The 17,104-nt window shown below is 40.2% G+C and overlaps 1 protein-coding gene across 1 annotated transcript in view; it reads right to left on the bottom strand.

The window, feature by feature from the left end:
- Positions 1-17,104, bottom strand: part of NEDD4 (NEDD4 E3 ubiquitin protein ligase) — a 1,779,469-nt gene that overhangs the window by 884,832 nt on the left and 877,533 nt on the right. Inside the window, exon 7 of the mRNA XM_044078965.1 lies at positions 10,391-10,576. Coding sequence (XP_043934900.1) covers positions 10,391-10,576 — 186 coding nt within the window. The remainder of the gene's footprint in view (positions 1-10,390; positions 10,577-17,104) is intronic.

Genomic DNA, 17,104 nt, shown 5'->3' with positions numbered 1-17,104 from the left:
AGTGTTTGAGTCCTTGACAGTATTAAGTCTCTTGAAAAGCAAACTAATGAGTTATAACAAATAAAAAAATAAAGTTTCAAAGACTACTTCTTCAGCAGTAATGGTTCCGAAAGGAGCTTTATTTGGAAAAGTGCTTTTGTCAGTCAACTTCATCAGGGCCAGTGTAATTTGAACTTTACAAGGCTTAGGCACAGGAGCAGTTGTCTCAACAATTTTAATTGGCACCTATTTAATGGAGGTTTCTATACTTTTTTCTCTGACCACAAACACAAGACAGGAAGAAGATAAATGACAAATCCTAGGTTGACTGTGCAGCACATTCCTTTGACTGAACGGGACCTAGTTTTTGTTTTTCGGAGACTTTGAGATCAATGAAGTGGTAAGGCCTCATTACCAGAATAGTGGAAGGGTAAGTGAAATATGGTTGTTTTTTGATTTGCAGTGTCTTTTCATAAAAATGTAGTTTTAACAAATGTCTATTTTTCACAGTGGAAGACATGAACGGTTTACAAATATGACATTTTCATATTGCTTGTTCATGTACAAGACAAGGTATATAGACTTCAAGGAGAATACTGGAGAGAAATCTTCATTTTAATAAGTGGCGGATACCCGAAATAACTAGTAAGAAAGAAAGAGAGGGAAACGGGAAAAAAAATACATTTTTGTTTTCTCTCTTTATTTGTATCTATAAAGTTGAAAAATGGCAGAAAGGCAACAAGAAAGGGGTACACCTAATATGGAACAAAATATTTTGACAGAAAAAAATGCTGAAAAAAATGGAAAATTCTTCTTAAACAGTAAATCAGAGAACAAAATTTATAAAGATAACATTCTGGGGTGTGTATTCATGAATAAGAATTATTTTTTTTCAGTCCATTACAAGGCAAAGTGAGACCATTTAAAAACCGCCTGACTGAGCTTAAGCATGACAATGAAGATCTGAAGAGGCTGGCCACTAGGTGCATGATGAGATATAAGGAGAGCTCTTGGTGGCGTGGGAAAGTTTTATATGACAAGGAGTTGTAGTGCCTGCCAATTTTAGTCTTGGTGTTACCAAGGAAGAACCTCCTTTTATCACATGCCACAAAGGGAGCATGGAGAAAGAGAGAGGGGAACAAACGGATCTCCCACAAGAGATACTTTGTATGATCCTGTGTTGTATAGCCAGTATGGCCATAGAGGTCAAGCTCATGCAGAGGGGCATACCCCATTCAATGAGGTGTAACAGTAGAGTGCCCCCCAGAGCAGTAGCCCTGGTAACAGAAGGAGCAACAGGGGAAGCCAAGGGTCCAAAGTCAATGGTAAGCAGGCAAATAATAATAATAATAATAATAATATAATTATAATAATAACCATAATAATAATAATATGCTTAATACTAATGCTTTTATTACTACAAAAATTCAATTACTGTACCATGAGAATAAGAACTCTATAATAGCCTTATGCATTTGCACAGATAAACAGGATAAGAAAGTTTTATAAAAGTTCAAGAAGCCTTCTTTTTGACTGATTCCATATTACTACCACACCAATGTTATGCTGCTTAGCAAAATGAACACCTAAAACAATTCACTGCATTTCTGCTTTTGAATAAAAGCCATTATTAAATAAATGTCTGTTGTGTTATATCACTTGTCTTTACAGCAAAATTATTAAGTAAGTAACATGATTAGAATTAAAAATCTTTGTAGATAAATGACTTCAAGTTAATGCAACTGTAACTGTTACACGACAAGATGCAACAGGCTGAGTGAAGCTTGGAACTGTCTTTCAGTAAAACATACATAAAGCTATAGTAAGCTGTCAACTGTAACTGTTATTTGTTTTTTCACAAAAGCCTGTGTAAAACAGTACAAAGTCTAATAAATCTTGTGCCATGCAAAATATGCACTGTACAAAAATGTGACTGCTTTTACTGTAAATTCAGTAGAGGTTAAAAAGAAAGCTGGCTTCGTGAGTATGTACACATTTTCTTCTTGAAATGCTACTACAGGTCAAGAGAATGTATTACCTGATTTGAACTCCTCTCACCAAAATAAAGTACTGCCTCAAGACTCTGAGAGAGACAGAGACTGCTAGTTTTGCTTTCTACCTTGTTTCTCAGTTGTGCTCAGAGAACTGCATTCCTGAACACAGCTCACATTAGAAGTTCTACTGCACGTGAAACTGGGCAACTGCTGTTTGGACTTATAATTCAGAGGTAGAAAGAAATTAAATAAACCTTTAGCTAATGGTAGTGTTATGTGTAGAGAATCAGTTAAACTTCTATATGTCATCTGTCCAACGTAAACATTTACTTTATAATTTCTTTGCGCAAGTGTATAGCTTGCTTGTAGGTTTGATTTTACAAAGTACATTTCATTTAATTTATTTCACATTAAAAGTCTTATTATTCTATTTCAAGAGCTTGTGGCAGGTGGTTCCAAATCAGTTTAAGGGTATGACTACTGAATATGTCTGAACTCAGTTACGTCACCCACCTTTACAAGAGTTATTGGTCAAGCTACTGCTGCTGTAACAGCTGGCTTATTTTAGTGGTAAAAATTAACTAAGCTCTTTGTGTACCAGAGTGATTTGGCTGGTGACAGCTTTACCACAAGGACATAGAAGAGGGCGGTTGGTACTTAACAGGTATTATTAACCCTACCTTGAAAACAAGTATACATTTGTGAGCAGAAATAATCTTGGAGAAGTTTTCTGTTTCAATTACTAAGATAGCACTGGAAAACACTAGGCTAGGAGCAAGGGGGGGGGGGGGGGGTTGTGACATCCTGGAAAGTCAGCAATTATAACTCTTATGCAGCTAGTTAGTGTAAGCATACTTGGATGTGGCGTGTACCAGTTATTACCCAAGGCAGAAGTACACATTTACTGTATGGTCTTAAGGCTGATCTCCCCTCACATATTACTTCTTAGTCAGCAGTGCAGATTACAAGACTGCAGCTGATGACTGCCTCATGATAACATCAGGTAGAATTATACACCTGTTTCTCACAATCACATAAGAAAAGTACAGGATATACAATATTTTCTTTTCAGTAAAAATTACCAAAGTGTCTAACTGAGGATCATATTATCTTATTGTGCAAAGCTATGAACTTTCATTTTGTCAGATCCACTATTACTGAAACAGGTATGGTGAATCATTTTTCATGTTTGCGGGGATGTATATTTTTTGTACTGTTAATCATTTACTGTGTGTTTATAAACACACTGTACTCTGTTTTGTGGTTGTTAGGCTGTAGCTTGTTCTGAAATGTAGATACAAATATGCTGTGAGAACAGTGGGAACATGTTTGCTCTTTTGCCATAATTACATGATCATGAAGAGTGGGGAACCTGGATGATGAAAGGCTTGCATCTGCAAAAATTCTTTACTGAGTAGGTTCATAGAAGATGAGATTGTGAAATTGGTATTTGTGGATTATGTGTTTGTGTCTTATCTTACAGCTTGAATTATTTTTTATGTTGTATTCTGAATGTATCTGCCTTAAAATTAATCAGTTTATATATTTATTCATTTATTTCTCGCACAAAGCTTATGTTACTGCCCTCACATCACTCTAACACTTTAAAAAAATGCTTTTCTCTCTTAATGTTGTCTACTCTACATTTGAGAGAGATGCATTTGTTAGGTAGTTGATGCAGCAATATAAGGTAAGTCAATTTAGTAAAGAAAATTAGGGCTAGAAGCTGCTAATAAGTTTAAAACATGTAGCTGGAAATCACTTTTGGAAAGAAGTGTGGATTGGTTAGTACTGAGGAGCACCAAATACTTACAAATTACAACATATGGTTGGCCTAAACATCCGTCAGAATGAGTATTTTTTCCAAGTGATAAATATCAGTGCCACTGAACCAGCAACTTCAAGTGGCAGACAGCTAAGCCTGTCTATCGTGAAGCTTAGACTCCACAGAGAGATTTTTCAAAGGAGGACACATGTACACAACTCCTTTATGGAACTCTCTAAGACCAACCCATGCTGGACCACAATCCTGTCCTTCATAAGGTCATGACATAGAGAAATAGGAGGCATGTTCAGACAATGAAGTGACTAAGGCCCAAACTAAACTGGTGTCGTGATCTTAGTGAGCATCACCTGTAACTGGACCAACCGAGGCAGGACAACGTTACTGAAGTGATGAGACAAAGAACCATTCCTATTTAAAGTACACATCTGCTGAATTGAAGATTTCCTAGCAGCATCAGCCTATGAGACTCTATTTAGAATATCTGTTGAGATGAAGGTATCTACAAAAGAAATTAGGCACTGGGGTAGAGTTAGATGTTGGTCCACCATAGTAATATCCTTAGCTACGGCAGGCAGACTGTCATCTACTACCATTATGGACCACAGTGCCTGAAACCACGCCCTTCTCAGCCTCCAAGTTTGGATCTTTCTTCCCTGAACTTTGCAATAAACCACAGAATCAGAAGGAATGATGGTCCATTTTACTAGAATTTCAAACTCCACAGAATGGAAAATGTATTCATCACAAAACTTCCCCTTGCCCTGCTGCACCAAGCAGATAAGGGGGAACTTTGCTCTTCCGTATCAGTAAAAAGGGTCAATCTCCTGAGTGGCCCACATCTGTAATACAAGGAATAAACATGGCCTCTGAATCTGAACCTCCTAGACAGCTGTAGAGTAGTGGGTTACAGAATCTGCAGTAAATTCATCTCCCCCGAAGTATAAGTCCTTGAGAGAGTGATACCCCTGGGTGTGATGCACTACAAGATGAACATGGACTCCCTGCACAGGGGATTTGACCAGATGCACTCACACTTGCTTGCTTAGATGCTACAAGATGGGACTGTCTGTCTAATGGAATAAGGAGAGGCCCAAATGCAGTGTTTAAGTCTTTTTAGGGTCAAAACAGTGAAGCCCACTTCCCAGAAAAAAAAAACATATCCCTTGGTTAGTGTGCGAATAGAAAAGAGCTCACAACTGTGCCAGTGAAGCATATATCATCAAAACTTGCAATAGGTTTGGTGGCAGAAAAGAAGAGCCACCCAAAGGTTGACCGGTAAGGTCCATCATTTCAGAGTCTGACAACATGGGTGTAACAGAAGAAGATCTACTAGCATGTGGAAACTTTGCAATCACTGATACCTCATTCCACTGAGACATCCACATATTCAGGCAAGCAAATGCAATAAGAAGACTGTGACAGCAATCAGTCATGACGGAAGATATAAATGCTTGATCTAAGCTTTGCACTGCATTTTAAATCGGGGAACCTACATGATGATCTCCTGGGCCCTCTCTCACAGCAGCAATGACTGTAACTAGAGGCTGTCTAGCTCGGTACCTATGATGGCTTACCTCTGAAGAGTCAAATAAGACTTCTCCCAGTTTACGATCACCTTAAGGGCTGTATTTGCAGGGACATTAACTTCAGGGATGCTTCCAGGAGGTCACTATGATAAGCTAGTCATGGAGGTAAGAGAACATCTGGAGATTCTTTTCTTACAAGGCTTCAGCTATCATGGCCAATATTATGACAAATACTATCTGTGTTGTAAAAACAACCTTGTAATGGAAATAATGCATACAAAGAGCAAACCACAGCAACATCTTGTGTGAAGTCACATGCTGATGTGCCACAGTGCACCCACTGTACACAATGATATCACCCAGGCATCTTGCAGTGGCACAGGCATGACCCCTTGGATAAGCCACCATGTGGAACAGCATGTCCAAGATCTGCTGACTTGAAATCAAAGAGAAATGATGTTTCAGTTGCACATTCTGGGGGAATTATCTATGGCCTTCAAGACATGAACAAGAGCAAACACACCTAAACTATACTGTCCTTGGTGATGCATCTTTAAATGGGAGCAAACTCAGAGAACTTCCTTCTCTGTAGACAGTCTTAGACCACAATCAAGACTAATGAGGCACGGTCAGCAGGCCAGTCCCCTTATGGATTTGGCCAGCACCAATAGGGCATGGCCATATGTCTCTTAAGTGCCTTCTTTATGTGAAAAGGTTTATTTCTCCTTTGGAGTCAGCTAGGTCTGAAAGAGGCACAGTAGGGTAAAGGGGTCATAGAAGTACTCTATAGTGGTGACAGTATGTCTTCTTTAAGAGGTCAATGATCACGCCTTGAGAGGCCAGGAAAAAGACCCCCCCCACCCGGAATGACCATCCAAGATATTTCTTATTAGCTCTTGCTTAAGAGAGGACAATCCCAACCTCCGTCATCATATGCTGGCAAATACCTGAGCCAGTAGCCCCAGTCACATTTGACATCTCAACAGGATACATGGAAGCCCAACTTGGAAGCTGTAAATGGAGTCTGAATAAAATCCTCCTCAAACTCATTACTCTGATAGGTAAGATGTGTGGCTGAGGACTCCAAGACCCAATATGGCAGAGGAGTAAAGTCCCAATGTGGTAGAGGAGTAAAGTCTTTTATTATACCTATCTAGAGTTTCTGACTACTTGTCTGATAGCATGGTAGGAAAAACGTTCTGGTCTTCAGAACCTACAACACACCAAAGAGATTGTATAGGATTTGATACAGGGTTGTTTAGTGAGGGTCTCACACCACTTAGCTGGCAGCTTCCATAGGGGCAGTCAACCTCCTTAGTGACCAAAGGAGTATTGTCAGGGCACCTACAGGCTTTCAAAATACTATTCCGTGTAACTGGCTGCAACTGGCTGCATAGCAAGGATGACCTGTGGCTCCTCCACACTCTTTACAGAGGAATCACACCATACTCCCTAACAGTTTGATCCCACATATATGATTCAAGCTTCTACCAGACTTCATACATCTGCTTGATGTTTTGACCCTCAATACTGAGATGCTCATGGAGGTGAACAAACAGACACCCAGCTGAAGCTGACAGATCTTGCAAGAACTGATGAGAAAACTTCATCCCAAGATACTCCTAATCCCAAATTAGGTGGAAGCAAAAGGCCATCCACTGGGATCAGGCCAGCTGGCCTTGAGCTCTAGTCAATCAATGGAGAATACACCCCACTCAAGGTGTGAGAACAATAGTGTAGAACACTAAACCTCTACCCAAATAAAGCTAACAGTTTAATTTATGCAGGTTTCTACTGCCATATCATGTATACTTAATGAATATTCATTATCTAAGTTATCACTGCACACACAGTACATAATACACATGAATATCAAGTCATTCTAAACCATACCACTCCACGTCTTTCCTCAAGAATTCTGAACAAAGAAAAAAAAAACATAAGGACAGTTTTTAAATACTACTCTAATTCACATAAAAATAAACAACACCAGGGTTTGCATCAAAATGCATTTTCTGAACAGTAAGAAGTATGAAACTGTAATGCCTGGCAATATTTTCTTACTCTAATCCCCAATAATTTATAAGAAAATGTAATATTGTAGGAGGCACAGAGCAAACAAGAGGCAAAATCAGAGACATACTGAAAAAAGGGGGACATTTGAGAGGTATGTTCTGAAAGCTCTTCTACAGCACTTTTGCTGAGAATCATTGTGTCACATGACAGCAACAAATACCTCTCAACTACCTTGCTCAAGCATCAGGGATAAAGAACAAAAAATCATGGTCAGTTTTAAATATTGCACTAATATATTTTAAAAAAGTTAATATAATGGCAGGTTTTGCAATAATATGTGTTTTTTCAACAAGTATAAAATAACATTTGGCATCAGCCAACTGGGAGTCCCGGCTTATGAATATTTATTAGGTAAAAGAGTTTATAGATTTTCATAAGCAACTACCCCATCCCCAACATGTGTAAAATCTATTATTTCAAGCAGGCAACCAGTCAATCAAGGTAAATTTATACCCGACACAATGGATTAGCACATATCAATCACATTAGGAATGTTCAAACCTGCATGAACTGAGTGGGAGATAATCATCTGCACTTATGCTACCTTCTCTAGGTCCCTGGCATGGGTACAGTTTAAAAGTCAAGGGTGAGCAAAGCACCTATGGGGCTTTTTTTTTCTTTTTAGAAATGGACTTATGTGCAGGAGTATTAAGCTTAAACCTACTTTCCCAGCTTGGTCACTGTGGTGACATTATGACTGATGGTTTGGGCTAGACAATGAAGCCTTCCACCGGTCCCAACATGAGGAGCTCTAAAACTGCAGCCATACTGCTGGTCCTAAGCTAAGCCTGAAGCAACACCCGCCCCAATCAAATGATAGGAATACATCTATGCCATTTATGCCAATGTTTGACATCATAGGTTCATAGGTGAATACTAAGCTAACTGCCCCGAACGGCCATTTTAAGTCTAGCTAATAACCTAAGGTAAGTGTACCTTGTGTCTATGAGGCAAAGACATTAACCATTAAGCAAAACGTCCTACCCTGATGTCCTTGAAGACATTAAAGGTAATACCAGTGCAGGTCTTGGCTGGCAATTTGATGGTTACATAGAGCCTTTGTTGACTTATGCATAGTGTCAAATACAGGACACTTAAAACCAATAAGAAATAGGATCAATATCTGAACTATGAGAACTGCAGGAAAGTACTGCAAGCTTTGGAGTTAGGTTAATTAACAATCAGCAAAAAAACTTCAACATGCATAAGCAACAAGTATGTGCACTCTGGAGTACAGGATCTTCCAAAGAAAGTCACTGAAAAGTGATTGGAGGAAATGATGACCTCTACCCTAGGACTCAACAAGGACAGTCCTTGATGTTAGACGTGTATAAGCTAAAACTCACACTACTCTGGTACTTTGTAATTATTTTGGTTAAGTGTTGATCCAAGTTCACACCAAAGACCTAAAGCCTCAAACACAGAAATGCAGTACGGAAGGTGAAAGAAAATGGATGAAGCCATCTTTTTGACAAAAAGAAATACAAGGTCAGGCAGCATCTTATGGATGGGATGTGCTTTTTCTGACATGACAAGTACATCTTAGGCAGGAAATCCACATGATGTCCTTTTTATGCTGGAATACAGGGACTGAAAGGGAGACTTTGGAAAATAGTTAATTAAAATGATCATGGATGAGGGGGGACTGCTATTACATGGAAGCATATGTCACCTGACCTTCACTGCCAATTTCTACTAGTAAATTCCTGATGCTTAGTTACTGACCTTGGAAGATACTGTTCCTCTAACTTGTCTTACGAAGGATAGGGTCATAGGGTCAACACACACACACACAAACTCCATCACCAGAAACATAAAAATTTACAAAAACTTGGAAGAACAAAAAGCTAATTCAAATGGAAGAAAGGCTTTATAGTAGGGGAAAAAGCAACAATCGATCAAACAAATGAAAAATAAAGAGATCTTCTAACATTACTTGTCTCGAAATACTTTTTACTCCTACACTACTATACAAAAAACTGTCTAAAATGCATTTTTCTGAGCATTCTAGAGAGTTCCCATTTTGTAGATAAATATTTGTCATGCTACTGCAATTCTGCGCCATGAAGTGAACAAGTAGATAAAGCCCGACACTACACAAACCCTAGGTGATTGGAAACAGTTACAAGAATAAATCTTCAATTCTGTGGGCCTTGTAGGCATTGTGGCAAGGTATGTGGTATACTTACCTGTGGCCTGATACTCCAACGGACCTAAAGAGTTAAAAGGTCAGTTGTGGTAGTTTTGGAATGAATGCACAAGGGACAGTTCACACCAGAAACGGTGAGTTAGTTTGGAATTTTATAACTTCTTCTTGAACCCTCAGTGAATGTTAGCGAATTTGTCACCATGCTGCCAAGTTATAAGTGTTGGCACAGGGAAACTTGCTCACATTAAGTAACATTATCACTGTACACAATCTTTCAGAGTGGGTAGGGTTAAATAATTTTGTTTGTGTCTTTCGGCTTTTCCCGGTTAGGGGTCGCCACAGCGGAACTCCGGTCCGCTAATGATCGGTAGTTGATTTTTACGTGCTGAGTTACCAGCTCTGACGCACAACCTTCAACGAAGGTACGCCCATTCACGCATGTCTCCATGCAGAAGACGCTCTAACTGAGAATCGAACTGGACAGCGTCTTACTGTGAGGCGACAACGCTACCAATAAATGTAATAAATACAAAGATGGTTTCCTTCTCTTGTATTCCTCATTCTTTGGTATCAGCGGTGGCATTTACACAATTAATTACTTCCACTGAGGAGGAAATAAAGAACAGAAGAGGGGAGGACAAACAACTGGGTCTGAAGGACAAGGGCTAAAAACACACAGTTCATTAGCACTGGCAATTAAAAAAGACTACAGGACAACTAACAACTAGCTCTGCCACAGTGCCTGCACTGCTGTCCCCACATTGTGTGTCATATCAAACTCCAAACTGACAACATCTGCTCAAACTGTTCAGTTCTGAATGCCAATTCAATACAGACAGTTACCATTACTGAGAAAAAAAAATCAGTGAAACATTCTTACAGAGCAAGAATTCTGCTGACTGGTGGCTTCAGGTTCAGACATCTGAAGGTTTCTGTTCATGTCCTCTGCAAGGTCCACTTGTCTATCAAAAGCCCTCAGGGCAGGAGGTGAAAGACTAAGCGCCGGAGCAGGAGGATTGTTATTGCTATATATTGTTGCTTCATCTTCTGTTATTATTTCCCAGCTCTAGCACAAAAAATAAAAAAAAACATCATGTCTATTGGATTTTTTTCAATATATTCAACGTCTGATTCTGATTTACAAAAACACCTCTGAAACCAGTTTTATTACAGAATACAAAGACTAATGCACCCTGCGATATATTTCTTCACAAAGTTGTAACATTACTAGAAATAACTGGCACTATTAACTAGCATTAGTCTAACACCAAATAATTCAATTGCATAATCTTCCAAATAATTCACTTTTAAATCTTTAATAAATACACAGAAGAATGACTCTATATCTTAATAAGTCTCTCTTTTTACAGTCCACTTTTATAAGAATATGCTTTTTTATCTTGCATCTGAACTGGCCTGATCCAAACCATGTTTGTTAAAGGGTCTGGCAATATTTAAAAGTAACAATTTTTTGATGCAAGATGCAATTAAATGAAAAGCAGAAAATATTAGGAGAGATCTATTTTCTGAGGAAACCATATAAAGGAATGGTACAGTTAATGTGAGGTACTTACCATAGCAGTAAACATCTGATGACAGGTCACTGTTAACAGTAAATCACAACATTTGGCTTTACCCACATTCTCAACTCCCCACATCTGGCTGGATTTTTTTTTCATTGGTTCTTGTTATGGCCAACACAGATCTCACACTCAAGGTACTGAGACAGGAGGCCTGAGAGAAGTGCCTCTGCTGTTCTCTGTTCTCTCCAGCTCTTCAAGTTAAGGCATTCTACATTCTTGCAATAAGCAAGATCAAGTGCTGAGACCAACATCTGTGCAACCAAGACAAAAATGACAAAAAGTTGCAACAATTTAAAATCACAATAGTGATTATATAGAAATTCCTCAACAGGGTGGAGAAAGGAGGAAAGCTTTACTGAGTGAAGTCTCCTTGAAGATTTGTTGTTACACTTAAGCCAACTTTCACAATTATACTTGTCTTTTTGGAAGGAGTAACTCCAGCAGTAAGTCAAAAAATACGAGTTGTATCCCAAACAGTATTTGGTCACCCCTGAGAGGTCAAACAGTAGAGACCTCCAAGGCAGAAACACACTCGACCACCATGACACAGCACAAACCACAAGACACGTAGCTCACCTACACAGTGTGCCCTTCAACCTAAGCCCCTAAGGCAAAACAGCTTGGTGACACGATAGTGAGGCACAATGATGTCCCACTCACTAGGTTGAATAAGGAGAAGGAAAGAGTCAGATGTCTATCAGGTGCCAGAATCCGACACATAACACACGCACTTAGGTCAATCCACAACAAGTACAAGTATGCCTCTGTCATTGTCCATGTGGGTGTGAATGACCTGAGACACACCTCCCTGGACTACATGAAGGCAGACAGGGAGAAGCACTTGGATTATGTGGCCCAGGCAGATATGACCCCAGCCCTAAGCAGCATCGTACCACTGCCCAGAATGACACCACAGTACAAGCAGAAAATGAATGACTTCAACAATTGGCTAAGTTTCTGGTGTCATTGTAAGGGGATCCAGTATCTGCCTGCTTGGGATGACATGATTGACAGACCTCGGTGCTTTGCCAGAGATGGCCTGCATCTGTCACCCCTGGGTTTCCGGATACTGGCTAAGGCTCTTGCCATCCCCTATAGTGCCTTTTTTAGGTGATGTTCCACAGACCAAATTATCACCATAAATAGCTATAAATAAATGCAATTTGAGGGTCATGCTGCTCAATGCTAGAAGTCTAAATCTCAAGATGCACTTGCTCGAAGCACTCCTCAACATGGAGAACAGCAACACTTCTGCTGTAATGGAGACCTGGTTTAAAGCAGCAGTAAACACCCCTACGCTACCAGGCTATAACTCATTCCACTCCGTTCAGCCACAGAACATGGACTGAAGCTCCAAAGGTGGTGGTGTCTCCATATTCATAAATGATATGCACACCTCCAGACTAGTAGCTCAGCATAAAGCATCTGAGATACTTCAGGTACAACTAACATAGGGCAAGAAGGTGATTCAAGTTGTAGCCTGCTATAGGTCCCCAACCATGCCCCAAGACTCTCACTCCATGTTCCTAAGCACCCTGAAAACTATTAGGGTCCAAACCAACACTCTCATACTAGGTGACTTCAACTACCCCTCCATCAACTGGGAAAACTACTCATGCACCAATAGACTGGCCCAATGTTTCCTGGAATTCATCAATTCCAGTGCCCTGGACCAGCTCATTCTTATCCCCACTAGAGGAAGCAACATCCTTGACCTGCTTATTACTAACATGGGCAACCATTGCTTTACACCAATAGCCAATTCCTCCCTGGACAGATCAGACCACAAACTAATCACCATGGAAATCCACATCTCACCCACACCTCCCGCAAAGGTAACCAAAAAGAAAAACTTCTCCAAAGCTGACTTTTGGGCTCCTAAAAGAAGAGGTGGCTAACTTCACGGCACCCATATCAATGGAAAATAGATGCATGACTGCCGAATCATACACCAATGCACTGTACAAACATGTATATAAATGCATGGAACTAACCATACCCAACAGAACCAAGATCCTCTCCTTCAAAAAAAAAAGGAAGGCAATTTGGTGGTCTCCTGCCATTAATAAACGCTACAACCGAAGGAAGAAACTGTTGCAGAAAAAGGTGAAGTCCCAAGACTGGAAAAACTCCCTTATTAGCCTCAACAAAAAGTTGACAGCCCTTATCAAAACCTCTAAAGCCAGCTATGAAGGCAGAATTGCCACAAACACTAAAAACAACCACAAAGCCTTCTATAGTTATATCAAGAATCTCCATAGCAATACCCAGGTTTGCTCTGAGTTACTGCACAATGGTACCTCCTATACTGAGTCAATAGATATTGCCAACATACTGACTGACAGATTCAGTGCCAACTTTACCCCTCTCTCCCACCCTAAAGGACCAATCACAATAGTGGAGGAATGCCAGGCACCCAGCATTACTGCAACACAAATAAAAGCTACATTGTCCCGACAATATTCCTGGATGTGTTCTACATGAACTACAAAGTGAACTGGCACCACATCTGTGTGCCCTGTTCAATCACAGCCTCACCTCAGGCTTTGACCCTACAGAATGGCGCACTGCTACAGTCATCCCTCTCCATAAACGGGAAGCAACTACAGACCATGGGAATTATCATCTCATTAGCCTGATGCGTCTGATATGTAAGGCTATGCAGCGCCTAATTAACAAGGATATAGGGAATCTCCAAACTCTATATTCCATGCAATTTGGTTTGGTGAAAGGTAGATCATGCCTGCTCAACCTGGCTGACTTCTTTGAGTCAGTCACTAGAGCTGTGGATGAGGGTAAGGCAGTTCAAACAGCCTATCTCAATCTTGCCAAGGCTTTTTGATACCATTCACCACTCAGAAATGATTGATAAACTCACCAATCTAGGCATCAACCCCTATATCATTAGGTGGGTTGCAAACAGACTCACAGATGGAACCTACAGTGTAAAAGTAGTGGACTCCAAATCAGACTGCCAACCAGTCATGAGTGGAGTCCCACAGGGATCGGTCCTGGGTCCTCTCCTGTTTGGCAACTACTTCACAAAAGTCCAGGCCAACACAGAGGAACTCTGGCTGACCAAGTTTGCAGACGACTGCAAGGTGGGAGCCATTATTAACTCCCCAAGTGATGTAGACATCCTACAGAAAGGCCTCACTGAGACCAATGATGGGTGTCGAAACCATGACCTTAAGCTTAATGCCAAGAAATGCGTCGTCATCCCCTTTGGGAAAAACTCAGTTCCCAATAATTACCACATTGATGGGAGCCCACTGAACACTGAAGGCGTTAGAAGAGATCTGGGGACATAGGTTGACAGCAGCCTCTCCTTCGACCACCACACTGCAACTGTGGTCAGAAAGTCCTTCTATGTAGCACATCTCATTACCAAGGGTTTTGCAGCCAGGAAGAAAGAGGTCATCATCTTTCTCTACTCTTCCCTCATTAGGCCAGTCATTGAGTATAATGCCCCATTTGGCATGTACCTCACTAGACACAGGCAACAGCTGGAAAGGCCATAAAAGTACATAAGGAAGAGGATCCTAGGCCTTAAACACATGTCCTACATGGACAAACTCATAAAAACTCCAGCTATTCTCTGTCTCATATTGTTTGCTAAGATGCGATCTCTGCTTGACTTACAAAGCCATGTCTGACCCAGAAATGCTACATCTAAAGAAATCCCAATCCCTCTGCACCACACACTCCAGTGACCTCAACCTCATTACTACAGTCAACAGAACAAGCTGGAGGGACAGGTTAATAACCCAGAGACTGCCTATGCTCTGGAATAGACTTCCCATTCATGTCAAGCAGAGCACCTCACTGGTCCTCTTCAAGAGAAATCTTGATGAGTGGATGGGAAACAGCTCACCCCGGGATCACTCCAGTGGCTCTACTTGATACAGGCACTGGGAACTAACATCGGGCAGCATGATGACAGGGCACTTCTATGGGCTAGGCCTGTAAAGGCTCCAGGGCCATTAGCGTAGTACACACCTATGAACCTATGAACAGTTAAAGGATACCCTGTAGAACACCAGTGCTAAAACCTTTCTTATTTCTAGACTGTGTCTCTAACTTGTAGCCTTAAAGAATGTGTGGACAGCTGTCCACAAAATATCCTTTACAGAAAGATTTATAAAATAAGTTGCTAAAACGGATTCTGTCCAAGTAAAATGCAATATGACAGTGTCTGAAGCTATGATAGCCATCATAACACAGTAATAACAACTTTTTTTTTTTTTTTGCTAATCTAGACCGGGTTTGACAACTTTAACTTTGACATTCTCAGTTTAGAAAAAAATTCAAATTCAGGAAATCTTTTACTGAAGACTAATACTGCAAAGCAAGAACTGGATACAATCCAGTTGTGTGTTTCAATGAACAGTTGTAAAGTAATAACCCTTTCCAATAAAAAGCTTAACATATTAAGTAGTTTTAGTACATAGTATTTTGCTTCCTGTATGGAAAAATGAAGACCATCTTTGGTAAAGAATTTAGATTTTTCTATCAAATCTACCTAAAAGTTAAAGTACTTGAGACCTTCAGAATAAAACAGACATTACAGCCAGCTACAATACTGATTGGTTTGTTTGGGCAACCTAAAAGGGAAAGAAGAATGTTCACTATTAGATATCGCATTAATTTTCACTAATGGATTAGCCTCTATTTGAGGAGAGGCTAGGAAACTTTCAGAAGTAATATAAGCATAGTCTATAATGGAGACATTACATAAATTACATTTAAACGGCTTCTTTGAAATGAATCTTTCAGTAAGTTTAGACTTTGTAGAAGTTATATGCAAAACTCTTTTTGATTTATCTAAGCAAGATTTTCAAGTGAAAGGGCTTCTGGTTTCCTCCATGATGTGTATAATTTTGTTATAAAAGGAGTTGCAAATCAAAATTATATTCACAAAGCTCAGAGACTTAGTGTCTTAAGGCTGAGATGTAGTTCCCTGTTGTTGGGTTAGTAAGCACCTGTGTAGAGGTAAGGGCCATGGAAGAAGAATGAATAGCTTTGATAATAGAGACAACTGTAGCTGTCTTACAGCCATTTCTGTGAGGAAAGAGGCAATAAAGCTCTAACAACAGCCCAGATGATCACATTTCATTTAGTTGCTCTGATGTTTGATGGAGTCTGCAGAGGAGGATGGCCATGCATTAAGGGTAAAGTGTCAGATGTCCATGGCCACAGTCTCAGGGAGGAGGAGGGAAAGGAGGTGGTGATGCAAATGCATAGCTTAAGGGCAAACATTAGGCTCACCAAACCACTGTCTGGTGGTAACCTTCACTGTAGATGTGCAGCACTTACAAAAGGGAAGGAGATGAGGGCCTTTACAGTGATGCTATTTCCACATTCACCCACCATTACAACTGCCCTCACTGCCGGGATGCTGGAGAAGACAAATGCAACAATCACAGCTGCCCACACACTCTTCTGATGGCTCTTCTCCTATACTGCACTGGATCAACCCTAGTACAGGGAACAAATAGGAGGAATCTAATTGGGAGAAGCCTGAGAGTCAGTAGGCAAAAAGCACACACACAAAAAAAAAAAAAACACGAGAAATCTTGGCCAGGTAGGAGCTATTGTATAAGGTTGGCTTTGTCCTATTTCACATTGAAAAATAGTTTTTGGGTTTCCAGGATGGCTTCACATGATCAGCATATTAATTTCAGCTCTCCTACTGTGAAAAAGAAACTAACAAATAACAGCTAATGATATTGCCAGCTTGAGTAAAATTTAGTTAATGGCTAGTAAGTTCACCGGTTGGATGCCAGCAAAGAAGAAACTGAGAGAACTTGAAAGAAAATCAGTCTGCGAAGGTGAAGAGAAATCACACTGGCTGGGAAGAATCCTGCAGCTGCTCAGCAAAAAAAGCAGCTCAAGCTTCAGCTTTGGTACAAAAGATGGCCACCATCAATGCAGAGGAAAAAATAAATCAAATGTACTCATAGGTGATTACAATAAATGGAATATTTAGTGACTATATCAACTCAAATAAC

Source organism: Protopterus annectens, chromosome 7.part1 (genome assembly GCF_019279795.1).
Source record: "Protopterus annectens isolate FY-2018-M chromosome 7.part1, PAN1.0, whole genome shotgun sequence".
Taxonomy (NCBI): domain Eukaryota; kingdom Metazoa; phylum Chordata; order Ceratodontiformes; family Protopteridae; genus Protopterus; species Protopterus annectens.
This window is presented reverse-complemented; position numbering and strand designations above follow the sequence as displayed.